The sequence below is a fragment of the Dermacentor andersoni genome, chromosome 9 (genome assembly GCF_023375885.2).
Source record: "Dermacentor andersoni chromosome 9, qqDerAnde1_hic_scaffold, whole genome shotgun sequence".
Classification (NCBI taxonomy): Eukaryota; Metazoa; Arthropoda; class Arachnida; order Ixodida; family Ixodidae; genus Dermacentor; species Dermacentor andersoni.
This window is the reverse complement of record NC_092822.1, coordinates 77,768,683-77,790,290: the sequence shown is the minus strand read 5'-3', so window position 1 is coordinate 77,790,290 and position 21,608 is coordinate 77,768,683. Positions and strand designations below refer to the sequence as shown.

General features: G+C 49.7%; 1 protein-coding gene and 1 long non-coding RNA gene across 2 annotated transcripts in view; one reads left to right on the top strand and one right to left on the bottom strand.

Annotated features, from left to right (window-relative positions):
- LOC129384105 (calcium-activated chloride channel regulator 1-like) overlaps window positions 1–21,608 on the top strand; it is a 548,714-nt gene that overhangs the window by 465,195 nt on the left and 61,911 nt on the right. Inside the window, exon 13 of the mRNA XM_055069245.1 lies at window positions 18,795–19,013. Within this exon, the coding sequence (XP_054925220.1) occupies window positions 18,795–19,013 (219 nt within the window). The remainder of the gene's footprint in view (window positions 1–18,794; window positions 19,014–21,608) is intronic.
- LOC129384107 (uncharacterized) lies at window positions 3,939–5,994 on the bottom strand. Its single transcript, XR_008611885.2, has 2 exons — window positions 5,727–5,994; window positions 3,939–4,071 (listed from the first exon to the last, which is right to left on the bottom strand). It is a non-coding gene; the product is annotated as an uncharacterized lncRNA (long non-coding RNA).

Sequence of the window (21,608 nt, the reverse complement as noted above, 5' to 3'; positions counted from 1 at the left end):
GCGACCGACGGCGCGATATGAGGCCCCACCTGCAGTGGGGTCATGTTACGTGACCCCACTTCAGGGTCAATGGTGGCCACCGCCGGGCGTCGCGCGAAGGCCCGAAACCTACCTTAATATGCTTCGCATAAAAAGAAGTGGTGATAATATGGATCCTTGAGGAGTGCCCTTATCTGGTAGGCGATACAGGGCAGAACGTGCTGAACCTAGTCCTATTTTCGCGGAGCGGCTGCTCAGGAAGTCTTGAACGTAATGAAATACTCTTTCTCCACACCCGACATCTCGTAGTCCGTCTAGTATTGTAGTGTGTGAGATGTTATCAAATGCCTTATGGACGTCGAGTGCTAGCAGGATTCTGTCCATACTGCCTGGAGGAGGAGCCTCACCAAACGCTGGAAGCGGCAGCGGCGTAATCGCAAACTTAGGCGCCGAATAGCCCTGCTGGCAAACGAAGCTAACACCTATGCAAAGGAGCTGAATAATCAAAATTGGCGCAGCTTCTGCGCCTCTCTCAGAGGCACCCTCAGCACCAAGAAGACCTGGGCCATTCTTCGGTGCATGTTAGACCCAACTACCACGCGCACCGAGACGTCTAACGTCATGCGACGGCTCTTAGGAGAATACAAGGGCTGAGAACAAGAACTACTCGAGCACCTAAAACGCACCTACACCGGCGCTGCCCAGACATCTTCACACGTTATGAGAGAATACCAAGGACAGGATAACTCGAGCTTGGACGCCCCCATCACCTTCTCAGAGCTCTACGCAGCGGCACAAACCTTCAAGAACAGGGCTCCTGGACCCGACCAAATCACCAACGCAATGCTGCGCAACCTTAGTGATGTAGCCCTACAGCACTTAGCCGACTTCTTCAATGAACAGGTCTGGCGACCGGACGGAAGACTACCGCGAGAATGGAAGGAGGCAGACATCGTGCTTATACCAAAACCGGGCAAGCCGCGCGAGCTGAACCATCTCAGGCCCATATCGCTCACGTCTTGCATGGGCAAGCTCTTTGAACGAGTAATTCTAACCCGACTCGAAGCCCACATCGAAGGAAACTCAGTCTTCCCTGAATCCATGTTCGGTTTCCGCAGGAGAATCTGCGCACAGGACGTCTTTCTTCTATTAAGAGATGAGGTGCTCGATCCTCCTCCGGGCAGTATGGACAGAATCCTGCTAGCACTCGACGTCCATAAGGCATTTGATAACATCTCACACACTACAATACTAGACGGACTACGAGATGTCGGGTGTGGTGAAAGAGTATTTCATTACGTTCAAGACTTCCTGAGCAGCCGCTCCGCGAAAATAGGACTGGGTTCAGCACGTTCTGCCCTGTATCGCCTACCAGATAAGGGCACTCCTCAAGGATCCATATTGTCACCACTTCTTTTTAACATCGGCTTACGTAGAATGATCCTGGACTTACAGAAGAACCGGGACCTTGGCTGCGCCATATATGCAGACGACATTACACTCTGGGCCTGCAAAGGGTCCTACGGAAACCGACAGGACATGCTTCAACAGGCCATAAACACCATTGAAAGCTATATGAGGCGAGCAGGCATGAGGTGCGCTCCAGAGAAATCGGAGTATATTCATATTAGACCTAGACATACCCTAGCGACCAGGGCTCCGGATCTGCAACTCACCTTGGAGGGAGAGCCCATCAAGAGGGCATCCCACCTGCGCGTACTGGGAATGTACATTCAAGAAACGGGCAGCGTTAGCATAGCGCTTTCCAATCTCCGACGCACTGTTCGGAGCGTAACTGGGCTTGTTAGCAGAGTTGCACGCAGCCGAGAAGGCATGGCCGAAGCAGACACCATGCAACTAGTAAACGCCTTCGTCATTAGTCGTCTAACGTACGCTCTGCCTTTCCAAACCACGCGGCGTAACGACATCGAACAAGCGGATAAGCTCATAAGAATCGCCTGTAAAGCAGCACTCGGCCTTCCTCAAAGCACAAGTACGATCCGACTGAACGAATTAGGAATGATGAACACTTTCGAGGAATATGCAGCGGCCACCCTAATGGCGGAGCCTGAACGGCTAAACACGACACCTCAGGGACGCTCGGTTTTACAGACTTCACTATCCGCTGACACCACAATATTGCGGCGACGAAACAATACTACTGCCATCTGAAATCCGAGAGCGAATCCACGTGACGCCAATCCCCCGTCACATGCACCCAGTTCATCATGCGGCACGGAGACGCGCACGGGCAGCCACCTTACTAAGGCGGCGAAGCGATCCGGATACTTACTTTACAGACGTGAGTTCATATCACAAGAATGCAGCCACCCTCAATACATTTGCAGCAGTCGTGACTAGCCAAGGACGAACAACCGTAGCAGCATCCATACACACGACATCGGTTGCAACAGCCGAAGCTGTGGCCATAGCCGTAGCCATACGCGCCGCGGAAGCTAAGGGCCAATCGGCCTACGTGCTGACAGACTCGCAGGACGCCTGCCGCCTCTTCCTTGGGGGGGCTTTACCGGGCTGTGTCTTCCGCATCCTAGGAACGGAACTCACCCTGGATCATTGCGTGACCTGGTGCCCGGCGCACACAGGGATAGCGGGGAACGATCGGGCGGACCGCTTGGCTCGAGGCATGACAGGCCGAGCCGCGGGCCACACCGCCCGAGAGAACACCTCGACACCCAGTGCGCCAAGAGAAATCCTCGAATTACAACGACGAAGTAGGCGAACCAAAGCCCTTCCTCACCCAGACCTAGACAGGAGGCAAGCACGGGACTGGCGTCGCCTGCAAACAAACACTTTCCCACATTTATACAGGCTACACAAAATGTACCCAGACAAATAGAGCAACACATGCCCGTGGTGCGAAGGAACACCGACATTGGAACACATAACATTCCAGTGCGCGTTACGTCCGGCGGCTGCCACCTCGCCGCTGCTAGACAACACTCTACATAACTGGTCGTGGGAGGCGCGACTCGCGGAAGTGGAATTGGGAAGCCAACTGGCGACCCTTGACCAGGCCCGGCGAGCCGCTGTAACCAGTGGGGCCCTGGAGGAGGGGCTCCACCCACCATAACCAAACAACCTCTATTGCAATAAACGTTTACTCTCTCTCTCTCTGCTGTAGTGTCAGGACTGTCTGCCAGTCGTCGTCCGTCCGCTGGCGTTCCGCGGCGTTGTGGCGAGCGGAGCCTGTTATTTCGTCTTCTGTTCTGTGTACATTTGTTACATCCATGTTCTCTGCTGGTGTTGTCTCACCTTGCATTGTCGTCGTCATCTGAAGTTCGCTAAGCGTTCCCGTAGCCATGCCCAGGCAGAACGGTTGCTGCCGTTCGCGTTCCTCACGCGTCGGAGCAGCACCGGCTGCTGCGCTGAGCTGGCGTCGGGGTTATCGACGCTGCCCTGTAGTCCGGGTTTGTAGGATCGCTGGGCTTCACGAGCTTCACCGAGGGTCACGTGGGCAGCACACCCGTGTTCCTTGTATCCTCACTAGTCGACTGGTATCTCGGTACCGTGGGTGGAAGCACTAGTCTACCAAAAACACATCGAAACGCAGAGCGCGATGCAAGCAGTACTCGCTAGCGCCGTGAGGTTCCGTATGAGCGAAAGCATCTGAGCGTGAGCCCATAGAGAAAGAAATTTCAACAAGAGCGGACACTCCCATAGAGCCCAGCGGCCGAATTGACTGTAGCACCCCAAGCGGATGTTGTTGACTTCTCCCGGTTTCGGTTTTGGGCGCGCGCGTTTTGAACACCACCTGGTACCCGCTGCGCTGGCTCCGCTGCTCGGCGCGGCATAATTTTTTTTATTTTTTTCGCTTCTGCTGAACCTCGCGTGGCCTTGGCGTGGAGTCGTTTCATTAACAAGTAGAAACGATTGCGATTGACCTTTACAAGAATGCGCCGAATCTGTCAGGTGCAATTTCATAAAGAAAACGAAAGACGTCTTCTGAAATGATGAAATGTTTATTTTGCTCTATATGAATGCTCGTTCCGGGCTTCTTCTGCACTCATCCAAAGTTGTGGCACCAGGTAAGCAGCAGTCGTTGCCGTACGATGCTCCACCGGATGCCATCAGCTGAAAGAAAGTAAATTACAAGCATGTATCATTTCGGTACATTGACCTAACAGGAGTATTGCGTGTAGAGGCGAAACGTGCGTAAGTTGTGAATGAGCGGCATTACAGATAAATTCACTTTTACGTACATTTCGCAGCAAAGACAATGCCATAAAATCTGAACATCCGATTTTCAAGCACCCCTCCTTTCCCGGGCATTATTTCCTGCACTTTAAGTGCACAAATACACGGGTGAGTGCGCGTTTCCAAAACAACTTGGCCTTAGTCGACACGATGGTAAGCCAAGTACACAAAGGTGGCTGCAACACAGGCTCAGCCAGACCATGTTACACGCTCGCAGAATGCCTTCTAATCGCACTCAAGTCAGACTCGTAGGTACAAAGCCTGTTTTCAGTCGCTCAGAACACGTGTTATGTTCTTGAGCTCCTCCGTGTTATCTTCTACGCGTCCTGCCGGCGCATGCAACACTCCCGTGTTATCGCTCGGCAATCGCTCGTAGCGTTTTCGAGAAGCGTGAGTACCGAAATAAGGTATATCTTGTTGCAGGGCTATCAAATGCGTCACAAACTTGTCCCACTAAAATTCAGTACATGCAAAACTAACTCATTACGGCCGGCTTGCTTTTTTGCTAACAGTTTCACAACCCCAGGCGCGGCGAGGAAGCCTCAAGATATCCCGAAAAGTTACCAAATAAATTACAATACTTTTTCGGGTCAGAGAATGCGTCACGAACTTCTACCAGTAAGATTCAGTACACGCGAAACTAACTGCGGCACACAGCCGAGCTGCTTTTCGCTAACTGCGTCAATAAGCCGGGCGCGGCAACCGTGCTTCTAAACTACCCCAAATATAACGAGGCTAGTTACAATAATGTTGGGGGCCACAGAATGCGCGAAAACTTGTCTGTCTTAGGCGCTACGACGTAGTACACGCATGTACAGTCGCGATCAATTTGAAGGTGATCGCTCGAGCGACGACCAAAACTAGGAGCAGCGCCACGTTACGTCATCACTGTCGGTCGAGAGGGAAACATCAGATATCTCCCCTCTCTCTCCTTTGGTGTTCCCTGAAAAGCTGTCACTCCCGTTACCGTTCGCGGCATAACCTGCGAATTTATTTTGATTGCGTTATGAGCTTTTGCACAGAGGCGTCATTGTTAGCCAAACAATGCATTAGGAAGCGACGCACACAGATCATTGCCATGAATGGGAAACAAACACAAAAATGTGGCGAGTTGGTCTTGGGGGTGATGGTTGCCGGCTGGAAGGGCATAATAGGGGAAGAAGGCAGCGCAATTTTTATCTTCGCAGTTCCGAAATCGGCCGCTATGCTGCTTGGAAGGCCCGCCGGTCGATGCTCGCACGATCACCTTCAAATTGATCGCGACTGTACACGCGCAACTGCGTCACACGGCCGAGCCGGTTTTCGCTTACTGCGTCAATAAGCCGGGCGCGGGAAGCGTGCCCAAAAACTACCGAAATAAGTTACAGTAATGTTGGGGCTCATAGAAAGCGTCGCAAACATCTCCCGGGACGAGGCATTAACTCAAATTAACTGCGTCAGGACGGTGGAGCTGTTTTTCGCTAACTGCGCCACTCGAACTAAGCCTAAATGTGCTTAAAATACGCCGCACACTGTCAAACACAATTTCTCACCTTGCCGTAGTCCAGTGTCGAAATGCAGACGATACGCAAGAGAAGCATAGAGAAGGCCGGGAGCCCCCCAAAAAATGGGCTATATCCAAAACAGACGGGTCGCCGAGCACGCGAGCTTCGCACGTACGACCGGCCTCGCTCACTCCTGCGGCTTGTCTGGCGCATGACGTATGCGCGCGTCTGGCGTGCCGCTAGCTTGTTGCTAGGCAACGCAACAAAAAGTTGCAAAGTATAAGTTCATTTACACGCAAAACTTTTTCACTTTTAGTGGGAAGGTATAAAAAAAATAAAACGTTGTCTGGAAGATTATTTCGCATTCTTTTTTTCTGATGCTCGCGTCAACTAACGGATGTTGTTGAAACTAGGCGTGACGTGTTTCCTGTTGCCAGTTTTTGAAGAGTGTCCCCTCTTGTTGAATTTCTTTCTCTATGGTGAGCCGGTGAACGCGCTTTATTCTAGGGGCGTCTGCGTCAGCAGGCGTTTGCTGTTTTGCGACACCACGTACCCGAGCACACGAGGGTTGGCCCCTCCCGCCTTCTCCTTTCCTCTCCATCTTTACCACCCTGCAACCCATTCCCTGTGCAGTGCTGTTGAGGTGTCCTCCTCTTAGAGACAGTTACGGCACTGCTCTTATCTCTTCCTTTCTCTTTAAAATCACTTAATCTAGCGTGCGCGAGCGAATAACGCGGCTGGGATGCGGGCCCTCTCTTGGGGCGCGCGAGGCAAGGCATTGGGCAAGGGTGGTCAGGGGAAGGAGGAGGGGTGTTCATTTCTGGGGGCTGCCAGGGTGTCTTGATGTCCTCCTCGCCCGCCGTTGCACACATAGTGCAGACAAACGCGGCGTCTACTACTGCGTTGGCCTCGCGAATCGCGGACGCCGTCATAGACGCCTTTGGCGAACGCCGCAGGGACGTGTTGCCAGCGCTCGTGTGTCTTGAAAGCAATCTGCGACATGGCCAAAGTGCGTGCCCGCACGATCGTCATCTTCAAAGCGATCCGAGAGAGAGAGAAAAATGACTGTGGCTTAGCTAAGGTTAAGCCCAGGATGCGAAGCATACTAGCCTTTATTTTAACGCGACAGCGTTAAGGAGCTCGTGTCGCAGAAAAGCCGGTGTCGTCGGCAGTGGCGTAGCAAAAGGGGGGCCGGGGGGCCGTGGGCCCCGGGTGCAAGGGGCCTGTGAAGGGGGGGAGGTGTCATATACGTCTGAAGACACCCCTCTTTCCGCCGGCTACACCCGGGGGGGGGGGGGTGACAGAAGACCTATGGGCCCCGGGTGCAAGACGACTTAGCTACGCCACTGGTCGTCGGCGTCGGCTCAGGCGTGCGTCGCTTTCTCAGGCGCACATTTCGTTGTCGCGCCGAACGCTGCGTTGCTCGACGCTCACCGCATCCGATGCGGGGCGCGTAGTCGCTGCGGCGTAGCCCATTGTCTTACACCCCTTGGCGGGTCGACGGGAACGCTCTTGAAGGCGAAGCTTAAGCGTCCGCTTTGCAGCTGTTATGACGTCATATGGTAGCTACGCGGCCGCGCGCGGCGCAGCAAGGAAGAGCGTGGTTGTGCGGCTAGTATGCTTCGCATAAAACTTTATTTTCATGTTGGTTAGTATGTTGGAAAGGCCCTCAGTCTAGAGCCTCGCTTGCGGCATTCTTCAGTGCAGCACTGATAAACGCCGCAAGGTACCGTTGGTCATCGGCGCTGGCTGCTTCTGTCAGCCACCCGGCATGGGGTTTAGGGGAAAGGTTTGTGGGGGCAGGAAGGGGAGGTGGGGGTGGTTCACAGGACCAGAGGATATGGGATGTGTTCGGATGTTCTCCACAATATCGGCAGGGTGGGGGATCTTCAGTTAAGAGACCGCGGAGGAGGTGCATTCGCGCTGGTGTAGGGAGTGTTTCTGTCTGGGCCTGACGAATCAGTACACCCTGTTCACAGGTGAGCACTTTGCTGAGCTTGGGGAACTTGCTTCTTGCCTCTTGATATGGCCGCAGAAGCAGGGGAGCCCACCTTTTCGTCTGGGCTGGTCGCGGAATGCAGGGTGCCTGGTTCGAAGTCTCGCAGGCGAGCTGATTAGCTCTTTCATTTCCCGGCAGTCCATCATGACCAGGTATCCAGATGATTTCCAGAGGAGCCTGAAGGTGCTCTTGAATAAATGTCGAAATGTGGGCCGGGAGATCGTTGTGCAACAATTTCCTGCAAGCCGCCATGGAGTCGGTAAATATGATTCTTGGGTAGGCTGAGTTACTAGGGGCATGTGTTTGATCGCGGTTGCGATGGCTGTCAGTTCCGCTAAGGTCGGATCTGTCTCTGGGTGTAACTCAGTATGTACAGTTTGGAGGTCGTTATTCACGACTGCTATAGCGGAGCCCCGTGCACCAACGCTAGCATCATCGTAGAAGTATATGCCGTCAGGGTGTCTTGCCGTGTACCTCTTGAAGTAGGCAAATCGCTGTCGTCGCCTCTCCTTGCCTCGTTCTGGATTCATATGGCGTGGCAGTGGAGCTATGGTTAGGAGTTCGCGTTGTTTCGGTGGTAGTGGGCGCGTGTTCAGAAGGGGCGCAGCTTCTGGATGATGACCGATACTATGGAGCCTATGCGTGCCTTGACACGTGCGCTGCAAACGCACTTCTTGGCGACGACGATGAATGCCGATTAGTTCCGCCACCGTGTTATGGCAACCGATGTCAAGGAGGAGCTTAGTGCTGGCACTAAACGGGATGCCGTTGGCCAGCTTTGTCGCCTTGCGGATGAGCGCATCAAGGCGATTGATATCGTGCTGATGGAGATTGGTATAGGGCAGGTGATAACGCAGGCGCGACATAATTAGTGTGTTTCTTAGTTGAAGCATATCTGCCTCTTTAACTCCATTTGCTCGGTTGGAGACCCTACGCATCATGTGCAGCACCTGTTCTCCTTGCCTGAGCAGGTGATGCACCGTCGCAGCGGGACCTCCATCTTTCTGGATATGGAGACCGAGGATCTTAATACATTTTGGTTGGGAAATCAGCACGCCTTCGTTTACAATTTGTATGGTGGGCGGTCTCCATCTTTTGTGATCGACCAGTAGCAACTCAGATTTTTCCGGCGCACATCTAAGGCCAATAGTTTGAGCAGACTCATGCACCCTGTTCATAGCCTGTTGGAGAGTTTCTTGGATATGCCCTAGCGAACCCGTGCTGATCCAGATGGTGATGTCATCTGCGTAAATCGCATATTTGATGTCAGGGATGTCTCGTAGCGCTCTATGGACTACGCACATGGCAAGATTAAAGAGTGTGGGTGAGATCACGGAACCCTGCGGGATACCTCTCTGCGGATGGGGATACTGTTGTGAGGTGATGTCGCCTACTCGTAGCGTGTACGTGCGACCCCGTAAGAAGTTCCTAATATAGGTATAAAGCTTGGTTCCGCAGCCAGTAGCTTCGAGCTCTTGCAGCATAGCATCGTGGTCAACATAGTCAAAAGCTTTCTTGAGGTCTATGGCAAGAATATCTCTAAGTTGAGCGCTGCTTGTTTCCTTCGTGATTTCTTCGTGTAGCTGCAGCAGAACGTCTTGAGTAGATAAGTGATGTCTGTATCCAATCAAATTATGGGGTAGGTGTTGTGATTGTTCAAGATGACTAAGAAGTCTGTTAAGCACGATGCGCTCCATTAGCTTACCCACGCATGATGTTAGCGTTATTGGACGCAGATTCACTATGGCTTGGGGCTTGCCAGGCTTCGGAATGAAAATTATTCTGGCTGTCTTCCACTCTTCTGGCAAGCTGCCCGTGTCCCACACATTGTTAATTTGCTGAAGTAAGAATGCATGATCGGCTTCTGTAAGGTTGCGGAGCTGTGTTGTCGTAATTTGGCCTGGTCCTGGCGCTTTATTCGGCTTTGCTTCTGCTAAGGCACGCCGTAGTTCCGCTAATGTGATTGGGCCGGTCAGACCCTCATTTTCTGGCTCTGCGCTTTTGTAGTCGGCATACTGTGGTTGCGCCGGATCCGCAATGTGTGTTGTTATAATTTCGTTGAATAGGTCGTCGGTATGCTCAAATGTTTCGAGCAGCTTTCGCATATTATGGGACGTTTCCGTCTTTGTCTTGGTTGGGTCAATGAGTGATCGGATGAGATTCCACGTGGAGCTCATATTCAATGTGTCATTGAGCTTGTTGCACGTATCGTACCACTGCTCACGAGTGAGATGTTCAGTGTAGTGGATGATCTGCTCGTTGAGCGTGTTGATGCGTGAGCGTAGTTTTTGATTGAGCTTATTTCTTTTCCATCTCTTAATGAGGGCATGTCGTGCCTCCCAGAGATGAAGAAGATGCTTGTCCATGCTTGGTTGCTCCCACTTCCCTATTATTTCCTTCGTGTGTGACTGGATTCGTTGCCTGACCATCTCTACCCAATCTTTCAAGTGCATGTTTTGGAAGTCTCCTTCATATGTCTTGCGGAACTCATTCCAATCCATGAGGCGATGCTTGCGCTGGCGTTTTGGGAATCCTTTGATTTGCAGAAATATCTGTATGACAGTGTGATCACTCGTTAAAGTATCGTGGGTGTTAGCCCATTGCGCTGACAGTCGTCCTTTAATGAAGGCGAGATCCTGCGTGGTATCCCTTTCTACGGAGTTTCCGTGCCGCGTCGGGGAGTCGGCCTCGTTAAGGAGAGTTAGCTGGGCCTGTTGCATATGGTATAGTAGGGCGGATCCTTTGGAGGAGTTTTTTGTGTATCCCCATGAAGTGTGTGGCGCGTTGAAGTCGCCTGCTATTAGATGATCAAAATACTTCGTTGGCCGCAGATTCGCAACCTCCTTGAAGAAGTCTACTTTCAGTTTTGGCGGGCTATAAACATTCTTGATGAATAAGTGGGGCTGTGCCTTGCTCTTGACAATTTTAGTTGGAAAGACGCGTACAGTGAGGCTCTGTTCCGTGCTGCGGACAACATCTGCCGCTATATCTTTACAAATAACAATGGCCAATGTCGAATTACGGCTACACGCCGTATAGCCTGCCAGATGAGGTGTTTGGTTAGTTTCCTGGAGTAGGAGGATGTCGGGTCGATGATCTGGAGCGGCTATGTACTGTGTGAGAAGGCCCCGTTTTCGAGCAATCCCTCTACAGTTCCACTGCCACACCACCAGATTAGTCGCCATTGTTCTAGTGATGATTTTGCGGGGCGCCCGCTGTAGGGTAAGGAGTGGGTCGCGTTACGCTGGTAGATCGACGTGCTTTGGGTCGTTCGCACTCTTCCTGGCGCGGTAATGCGACCATCGCAGCCTGCACTTGTGTAGAGACCATCGCCTCTGCCTAGCTGCTGAGGAGCTCGTTGAACAGGGAGCGAATTTGGCTCATTATTTGTTGAGTGTATGTTTTTAGCGCCTCCTCAACTTGAGCAGCAACCTGTTGAGCTATCTTGGCCTCTAGATTGGTTTGTATTTCTTTCATTTCGTCCCTTAGTTGTTTAAAATCTGATTCAAGGTGCTGTAGGGCTGTTGTGTGGTATCTCGCCTTTTTCACTGCCGGTTGCAATGACGCTGGTTCTACTTCCTGTACTAAGGGTTGCACTATATCACCCAATGGCGTAGCTTCAGGTGCGTGTGCCTCTGCTTGCATGTCCATGTCTTCGGTAGGCTCTAGTGATTGTGACTATAGTGTTGACATTTGATTAGGTCTGCGGGTTTGAAGTAGAGCGTTCTTATCATCCTTGGCTACTTTTTGAGCGCGTGTTTGAACTTGATATGCATAGGTCACGGGGGGGAAAGGGGAGTTGCCGGGTGACTGACTCACGTTTCGCTGGTTGGTGGGTTGCTCGTCTTGTTGACCTCGGTAATGGTTGTGATCCGGAGACTGGCTGCCACCTCCGGGCCGGTTGCAGTCCCCGGACTGGCCGCCGCTCCCGGAATGGCCGCTGCTGCCGGACTGGCTTTGGCCCCCGAAGTGGTCCCGGCCCCAGGAATGGCCGCGTCCCCTAAATCGGCTGCGGCCCCTGGATCGGCTCCTGCCTCTGGAGTGGCTGCGGCCCCTGGACTGCTGACGGCTTCTGGAGCTACTTCTGTCTCTCGATGTGTTGTCGGAGTTGCGTTTTGGGCTTGGGCTTCGGCTTGCGATGGTGACTGTTTTCATTTGCTTGTTGTCCTTTCGTTGTTTCAAACGCTTCAGGTAGGCCGCTTCTCTGACCGCTTTATCAGCGGCTCGTCGCACTTCACAAGTTGGGTCATCGGCCTTGTGGTCCTTGCCACAATTAGGGCAGCCTGGTTTGCAGTCATGATCCCCTACAGGATCTCCGACAGACTTTCCACATGTTCTGCACCTTTGTTTTCCATTGTCGCGAAAAACATCTGATCGGTGTCCTGTAGCAAAGCATGTTGAGCAAAATTGCGCCTTGGGTCGGTGAGGGGCGCAGCGGTATATACCTCCGCCGAAGATGACCTGACGAGGTACATGCGAGCCCTTCAAAGTTATGATTGCAGTGGCTGTTTACCCATCATACGAGCCGCAATAATTTCATAATTTGGGGCTCTGAGTTCACGCATCAATTCTTCGGTGGGGGTGTTCAATTCCACGTTGTGGATCACACCTCTACACGAGTTGTGGGGCGAAGCGATATAGATGTGGACAGGGTAAGTTTTGCCATTAAGAGTCGTTTCGTTAATGCGCTGGAGCTTTTCTGTCACCGAGGAGTCATCACTGGTTATTATGGCCAAGTTCTTTTCTTTTTTGATGTCTACTGTAGCGGCGCTAGCCTCTGCAGCAGTCAGGGCTGCTGAGGCGTTTAGCGCGTCGTGGAGCGTTCGTGGGCTCCACTGAGGTAGGAAAAGGCCAGTTGGCGGATGCAAAATGAGCGTTGCAACGTGCTGCGTACCTTGGGAATGTTTTGATACTCAAGTGGTCCATCCATCAGCGTCGGTGACGAATTTCGGGGCCATTGCTGCTACAGGAGTGCTGGCCATTGGCGTACTTGACGGTAGGCCTACTCTCCCACCCGTTAGGGCTAGCTGGGCGCCCTGCCAGGTCCGCGACAAAAGCACAGAAACTCACAGTACGTTGGTCCGATCACAGCAGAAGTTGGCCAGAATGTTGGGATGATGTTCTAGAGGAGCCGACTCGTGTCTGAGGACTGGCCCTTGTCGAATAAGTTGGCATGCGGGTCTTTCCTGTGGAGCGATGCGAAGGCACGTATGCTCGGACAGGAGCTACGCTCGCGCCTCCAAAAGCGATCCGAGATGTTTGCAGAGTGCGCGTAGCGTTGGCAGCTTGGTATGCGCTGTGCTTCCGACGTTTCCTTCGTGTTCACGCCACAGATGCACGGAGGTCAATTGGCTCGCGGCTCCTGCTGCGATTCCTAGCTCCAGCGAGAAGGGTTCTTGTTTACCTGTGCGCGCGTGGCAAATTGCTAGTTAATTTAGTTAAGACATGTTGACGGGCTAGTTGGTTTGAATCCATGATAGAATGGGTTAGCGCGACTGAACAAGGACGTACAGAGAAGCAGACAAAGACAGCCCTGTGTCTGTGTTTGTTTCTTTCTACGTGCTCGTTGAGTCACGCTTACAAACTGTATCATTGTTGACTTAGTAAGCGAATGTTTACAAGTTTATACGGCCGATAAAGCTGCTGTCCTTACTTCGTACTGTTACCTACTAATTTGCTATCGCAATCGGCCCTTCGCCTTACTGGCGGAACAGCGATTTTTTGTGTGACCACATCAACGTCACTTCTGAGTCAATACAAGTTCTAGAATAGCAGCGGTCTCATAACGGCAGCAATTACATGCAGAGGTTATGTAGGGCAACATTTCGTCCCAAACATCGTGGTCCGGATAAATGTACATGGATCGCATCATCATCAAAGTCCGGTTGAGTCGCTCGGTTCAATCGCTGAGTAAGTCCATTGGTCTGCGGGTAATAAGCTATGGATAGCTTGTGCACGGCTGAACAGGAACGTAGAATATATTTGACAACGTGGAACAAGAAGGCGCATCCGCGATCAGTGAGCAGATTACTTCTGCGCACTGTAATGTGCTATGACATCAAACAGAAGGAAATCCTCAACCTCCGTAGGGTAGCTTGTCGGCAATGCTTGCTTAGAGGAGCCAAGCTGGAACCACATGGCGCGCTTTTCGCTAGCGAAAACACTCGGCAAACGCCCGCATTATTGCTGACCCGTCGGCACGCGCAAGAGTACGGCGGGTACGCGCCAGCCACGACTTTGGACGCCTACGCCCTATCGATGTCCGTTCCGAACCATTCTTTATCATCGACATTGAGTTCCTAGGCCCTTTATTTATGCCTAAAACCGGCAACAAGTGGGTCGCTGCCGTGAATAACTACACGACTCTTTATACATCTGGTCCCTTGAGCCGTTGACAGAGTGCGCTGGCAGCAACGTAAGCGGCCGGACGGAGTCATTGCAGAAGGATAACTATTATTTTTTTGCAGGAGGATAACTATTACCGAAAGGTTATATTTCATAGTAACTAATTGACAGCAAGTTGTACTGTATGTGAAAAATCATTTGGGACGAATATAACGTGAAATGGCCTGTACAGCTGGCGACAAAATTGCAAAAATGGTAGTGTTAGCCTATGTTTAGTCGTAAGTTTGACATTGAGGTGGTCGGGGTAAAATATGCTAAATAGTGTATTTATTGGAAACACTCATTGTCTACATACTGAGAAACTTTGACCAAATTATTCTTTGTTGTAAGCAAGAAAAACATTTCTGAATTTGCGTTATACCGGTCTGTGTGCTTGCACGTGCTTCCATTCGTAGGAAAGCGCCCTAGACAAGACTTCCGCAAGTTTACACTCTGATCTTCAATTATGAAATACCTAGAACATATCTAGATGCTTTCAGGGGAGCACGTAACAAAGACGATAATTTCTGATATTATGCCCAAGAAATAGCGACACATTTCCCCTTTGTGACTCATGTCCTGCAGAAAAGGTTAAGTGTATACGCAAGACGGTGTACGTACAGTGCTCGCGGCTCTTCCTGAGAACTTGCAGCCTACCGTGCTGACCTCTTATATCTTCAGCGACATCATGGCATCGCACTTTCAACCGCAATTATCAATGCTAAGTTTAAAACGGCCGAGGCCGTCCTTTAGAAAGGCAAGAAGACTGGCTGCTCTAGTTCATCCAAGATCTCGGCATAGTGCCCCACTTCGAGATTCTCATTAGCGAGTGACACGTTATCACCGTCATTCCGAATCGGTAGTCAAGCAAATTTTTCAGCTGCTGTTCAGATTTTTGCCAGTCAGTAAACTCATTTTCATTTTCATTTTTTTGGTTATCAAACCAAACGCTCGCCGTGCATTGCAAGTAGAACATCAGATTGACCAACATTACTTTTGCATTCCTTCTGCTGTGGATACTCACGCGCTCATACATGACAATACATTTTCCAATTCGAGGTTCTACATTCCTGGATCTATCGGATACGCCAAAAGAACGGTTGAAGTTGTCGGCACTGGCCGAGGCTCCTCATGGCCATGCTTTGATTAAAACGCGCATTCCGTATGCCATTTTGTTTTTCACATTACTTATGTTAAGGTGAAATTTAATAGGACGATCATATTCCACACCTAAATAGGTGCAATGGTCAAATGCAGTGATTAGGTGATTGTTGATTAAATAGATTGAAGGCGCTCAGGTGATCGCTGACGTGAGGGAAAGGCGACAAGATTGGTCTTATTATGATTATTCTGCAGCTTGTTAAGTTGACATGTGGAAATTTTCATGAAATTTTCGATTAGCTAACGTGTTAGCGTTGATATACAGTTGCCAAAACTAAATATATTAGTATCATCGGCGTACAGGGGATATGGTTTGTACATTTCGCGCGTGGAAGCAATTGACGGCCCTTTTCTCGCCGCCTTTGCAATACAATTCATCAATACTATCTCAATACTCCTTCATAATTTCTAGAATTACCCCATGACCATCAGTCCCCAGCAGCCGCGGAGCTCCTGACCAACGTGGCGGTCAGACCCATAACACAGCAGAGGCTGCTAAGAACCTGTGGACCAGGATAGGCCGCCAATGGAAACTGATCACGGCAACCTTTAACACACAAACTCTGTCGAGTGACGTTAGTTTAGCGGGACTCTTTGAGGAACTATCAAACATAGTTTGGTATATCAGTGACCTTAGCGATATTAAAACTGGTGAGGCTTATACAGTGCTGACTAACGGCCATGTCCTCTGCTATAGAGGTCTCCCAGATAACAAGCAATACGGGATAACATCCTAACCCAAAAGGACATAGCGGGCAACATTGACGAATTCTACAGCAATAATCAGAGGGTAGCAGTAGTCATAATGATACTTAATAATAGTGATAGATTAAGGATAGTACAAGCCTATGTTCCCACATCCAGTCACGATGATGAATTATCAGTTTTATGAAGATGTTGAATGAGCGACGAGAAAAGTGCGAACTCAGTATACTGTAGTAACGGGCGACTTCAATGAAAGAGTGGGGAAAAGCAGGCTGGTGAACGAGCAATCGCCTACTACGGCGTCAATTCTGGGAACGCTAGTGGACACGTACTGGTAGAATTCGCCGAAAGGAATAAGCTTGGAATGAACACCTTTTTGAGGAAGCGTAGCAAACAAAAGTGGAGCCGAAAACCCCTTATCGTGAAACAAGAACTGAAATTCATTTCATACTTTCGGCAGATCCCAACATAGCCCAGGATGTAGAAGTGCTATGTAGGGTAAAGTGCAGTGATTATCGGTTAATGAGGGCTAGGATTCACCTCAATTTGAAGAGAGAAAGAGTGAAATTTGTCAAAAAGAAACAACTCAACCTAGGGGCAGTAAAGGTGACAGGCAAATTCAGACTGGCAACAGAGAGATGAAGATGACATAGAAGTAATAAATGAAACCGTAACTAGGCTTGCTACAGAGGCAGCAATTGAATTCGGAGACAAAGCACCAAGGCAACCAGTAGGCGAACTCTCCCAAGTAACAAAGCACCTAATAAAGAAACGACAAAGAATGAAAGTGTCCAACTCAAGGGATAAGATAGAATTAGGGGAACTGTCAAAACTGATCAACAAAGTGAAAATAAGTGATATTCGAAATTATAACGTTAGAAAGACATCCGCTCATGCAGCGCTTTGTCTCCGTGCAGACGACACGTGCTACCCTTGCGCCATATTGTAGCCATCGTCACCGCACTGCCCGTCTTGCGCATGCCTACGCTTTTCTTCTCACGCTCAGTTTCCATTAACGACGAGAGCGGTCCTTCATTGCGGAGAAATCGGGTAACCAGTGCCAGCAGTGCCAACACCCAAGGGAGCGCCACATCGAGCCTTACTCGTAGCCGCTCGCCATCGCCTCTCGCAGGAACAATGGTTCCCGTTACGTACGCTGGTATCGCGGACAGCAGCTGACCCGGCGGGTGAGCGCAGCAGGCGCGTAGCTGAGTGTGGGAAGGGGCACCTAAGAGCTGCGCTCTAATAGAAATAAGAGGCTGAGGCATGATAATGTTCTAAGGCCATAGGATGCGATATATACACCTTCGTGTTTGAAGGACCCATTCACAGGTTTCACTCTAGGCCTGCGTGATAGATTTTACGTAATGCCTCCCTAAATTGAAATGTCCAGCTTAGAGCACACCAGCATTTTTTTTTTTCATTAAACAGCTTCTTGTTAAATCTTGATAACGAAGAGAGCGATGTCTGCCGTTATGTCATACAGGACACGACGGACTAGTATACGTGGTCAACTGCGACAGGTGCCTTGCATACATCTCGGTTTGGTGAGTCTGCGCACTGGGTGCGAAGGAAATACTGTCGCGCTAACGAAACCTGTAGTTTACCCACTGGGGCGATACGCTGAAAACCGTGCTCCTCCTTGCTACACTTTAAACTGCGGCAAGATGGTGTGTATTACAAATGAGGTAGCATAGTTAAGCCACAATTAAGTGCCTGCACTGTGTGCATGAAAAGTTCTAGAAAACTTTGTAAGCATGAACCGAGAGCTGTTAGTCTTCAAACTGCTGAGTTCCATGCACTTACTTGTATCTGGCCTGTAATACTGAACGCCCCGAAAGCACACTTCAACAGGCGGCATAGATCGTTCTTTCTCGTAGGCAAGCCAGCGCATTTTTTCACATTACACACAGTTATTTATTACTACTATTTTTACATCCCAACGCCCTTACTAGAAACGGAGTTATCAGAAATTACATTTGGGTTCATCGCCGGTGTAGTGCTACCGCTCTCTCTTCCGGAGCTTGCACCGTGGAGGCTTTGGCCGAAACGGGTAGTGCCCACAACGCTCCGTCCAATTAAATTTACGGTGGTGCGCAGTGTAAATGGTAAAGGAGGCTGCACAACAAAGGAGACTGCCGCTGAATATCGGAAGTGTAAAACTAGGTTTTATGTGCCCACTTTGATTACAGTGGAATTTCGTAAATTTGTATTACGTAAAGTATCATATACATTCCTACCACTGCGGACACTTTTGTGGTCGTGGATAAGGTTATGCTTGCTCGTGATGTTTCCACACATCTATCTCATTGTCCCATGAAGGCTCCACGGCGTCATTATGTGCAGTTTAGATAGTTGGGTTTGACGGTACCATGCGGAAAGCTTGACCGGCATTTCATTTCATAAAATTCAGGAATATTTGTCACAGAGGTCCTTAAAAGTTTTCTCTAGCGTCTACTATGATTTACTCACAACGCCTAAATGTGTTGCCGGGCTATGTAAGTGAACCCAAGGTAGGTTGATAATCTAACTACAGAGTGAAAAGTTTGACACGTATTCTTCTGTGAGAATGAAATGTACAATTCGAGGTGATAATAAACTGTGCTGTTACTTTTACATGCTTTAATAAACGGTATGTATTTAGTGCGCTTTTATTCAGATTTGTGTGTTTATTTTTGTTTGGTGATACTGATGTGATCTTGCTGGTATCGTCATTTCTTCAGACAGAGGTGGAGGTGTTGTGAATTTTTTCAAACATATCTGAGCGGCACCTTCTTTCCCGCGGTCTCTTCCATTCTTTTCACGGAAAGAAGATTTTATTGCAATGAATTGGGCTGTAAAAAACTTGGAGTCCTTATCTTTTCCAGGTAACGGCCCAAGTGAAAATCTTCACGGGAACTCTCGAAGAAAACTTCATTATTGACGATGACCTGGGTAACAACACAATCATCACCGTGACCCAAGTCTCCACTGAAAACTCCTCACTGGTGGTGTTCCTCGTTGACCCCACAGGAAAGAGGTGTCGAAACTGTCGAGAGGTTATAAGCTACCAACGAAAAATTATTACCATTCCCAGTCCCGCCACGGTAAGGCTATATACTGAGAAACGAAGAGTGGCCTAATGTTACGATTAGTCTTGATTCATTTTATTCGTGTGCGAAAATGACAATAATAGCAGTCCTAAGTGCATTGTTTCGCCCATGTACACACATCGTTATCTGAATATCGCTCTTAAATTGACCTGCTAACTTATTTGCTATCTCTGCGCTCATTTGGTGCATAAATACAACAGCCAATACTTGTGGCACAAATATACAGTATTGCCATGTGTACTAGCTTTCATTTACCCGGTGACAAGTTTTCACCGACTAACAATTCTGAGAAAGCCTTATACGTCTCATGAAACGCAGAAAGTAGCCGTCGTCCAGCAACACGCAATGACCTCAGTGGCATCGTGTCTTACCCATATGCGAATATCCACGCAATAATTTTGATGGCATGCGGGCCATCGTCGTCGTCCTGTTCTATGAGTAAGCAAACAACGCTCACGCAACAATTTAGATGGTTCGTGAGCTTATGCTGGAGTCAAACTCACTACCTGTGGCATATTTCAATGTTAATTTAGGCACAGTTAATTATTAGAGAGCTAAGGCACTCGATCCGAAAACCTTAGGTGGGAGTCGAACCCACGTCCTTTAATGTTATTTAGGGCGAAGTTACTAAACACAATTAGATAACCTCAATAATTGCACTCACAGCCGCGACATTTCGTCGTAAAGAACAAATATTAAGAAGTAACAACGCATTTGAATGAGAACATCAAGTAACTTAAAGAAGGTCTCTTGAGCGTGCAGGCTTTAGCCTTCGCCCTCTTTGGTGTATGGTAAGGTCGCTGTCAATTATTTATCGCTCTGCGCAAGACGCGGCTGCGTGTTTCCGAAAATTCGTGTAGCCGATTCTATTCGTTGTATGACTCGTCGTCAGACCTCTTGTAATCAGATTGCATGCGTGACACAGCGTATCGTACATATTAGAACTTGTGCAAGCATCACCCATTAGTTGAATCGTTTGGTCAGTCAAGTGCAAATAGCCGACGTGTCCGACGTGCAGGTCTCATTTCGACAATGGACGCAAGTACTATTATTATGATGATTATTATTATTATTGTTATTATTCGGATTTACGTGCTAAAGCCACGATCTGATTATGACACATGCCGTAGTCGGGGACTCCGTAAATTTGGACCACCTGGGGCTCTTTAACGCGCACTACATCTAAGTATAAGGGTGTCCTTGCATTTCGCCCCCATCGATATGCTGCCGCCACGGCCGGGATTTAATCCCGCGACTTCGTGCTTAGCTGCTCAACACCATAGCCGCTAAGGAACCACGTCGGGTAATTGACGTATGAGATCTGTTGGAAAAGTATCCGACCTTTGGCCAAAGAAGAAAAACTGGCCTAACTGTAATGCTGGAAACTTAATCACTCTCAAAGTAGTCTTCTTGGAACTCCACACACTTCTCCCAGCGGTGCTGCAATTGTCGGAAGCATTCTGAGAAGACTTCTTTCGGAATGGAGTTTAGCTCAGCTGTCGTTGCAGCCATAATGTACTCTCTTGTGTGAAATCGCGCTCCTTTCAGTGGCCTCTTGATTTTGGGAAACAGCCAGAAGTCGCAGGGGGCCCTATCAGGAGAGTAAGTGGCCTGTTGAACTACAGGAGTCTGGTGTTTCGCCAAAAAAGCTGAATCAAATGCGGGGAATGTGCAGGAGCATTGTCGTGATGGATGCGCCAATTTCCTGTTGGCCCCAGCTCCGGTCTCTTGCGCCGCACAGCATCACGTAGGCGACGGAGGGCATCCCTGTACTACTCTTCGGTGACGGTTTTACCCTATGGTGTGTACTCGTGGTGTACCACACAGCAGGAGTCAAAGAAAACAGTCAGCATAACTTTTACGTTGCTGCGCACTTGGCGCGCCTTTTTTGGTCTTGGTGACGTGGAATGCTGCCACTGAGACGAGTGGGATTTGGTTTCCGGGTCTCACCCCCGTACAACCAAGACTCGTCACCAGTGAGTATGGTGTTCATGAAGTCTGGTTCACTGTTTGTGGAATTCAGCATGGCCTGTGAGGCTTCAACACGAAGTTGCTTTTGCTCCACCGTGAGCAGCTTCGGCCCGAATTTTGCCGCAACTCTCTTTATCGCCAAATGTTTGGTCATAATAAAATGTGCAGAAAAAGTGCTGATGCCCACCTCTTCCGCAATTTGTCGGATAGTCGCACGACGGTCCCGCATCACCACAGCGTTCACTTCGGCAATGACCTAGTCACTTCTGCGTATTGATGGCCGACCGGAGCGTGGCTCGCTCTCCACCGATGTGCGGCGGTGTTTGAACCGATTTTACCACTCCTTAATCTGTGTGCTGCTCATAGCATCGTCACCGAAAGCCGTGTGAATCTTACGAATGGTTTCCACTTGTCTGTCGCCCAGTTTCTGGCAAAATTTGATGCAGTAGCGCTACTCCACTCGCTCCGCCATTTTCCTTGCAATAAAAAAAAACACGACGAGAGCATTGCGCACTACCTCACTCAAACGCTGCGTCCCAGCGACTGACGCTGTCAGCAGGCGGGAAAAAATTTGCGCATGCGCATGAAGGTTCAAGGTCGGCTGATTCAAGCGCCCTT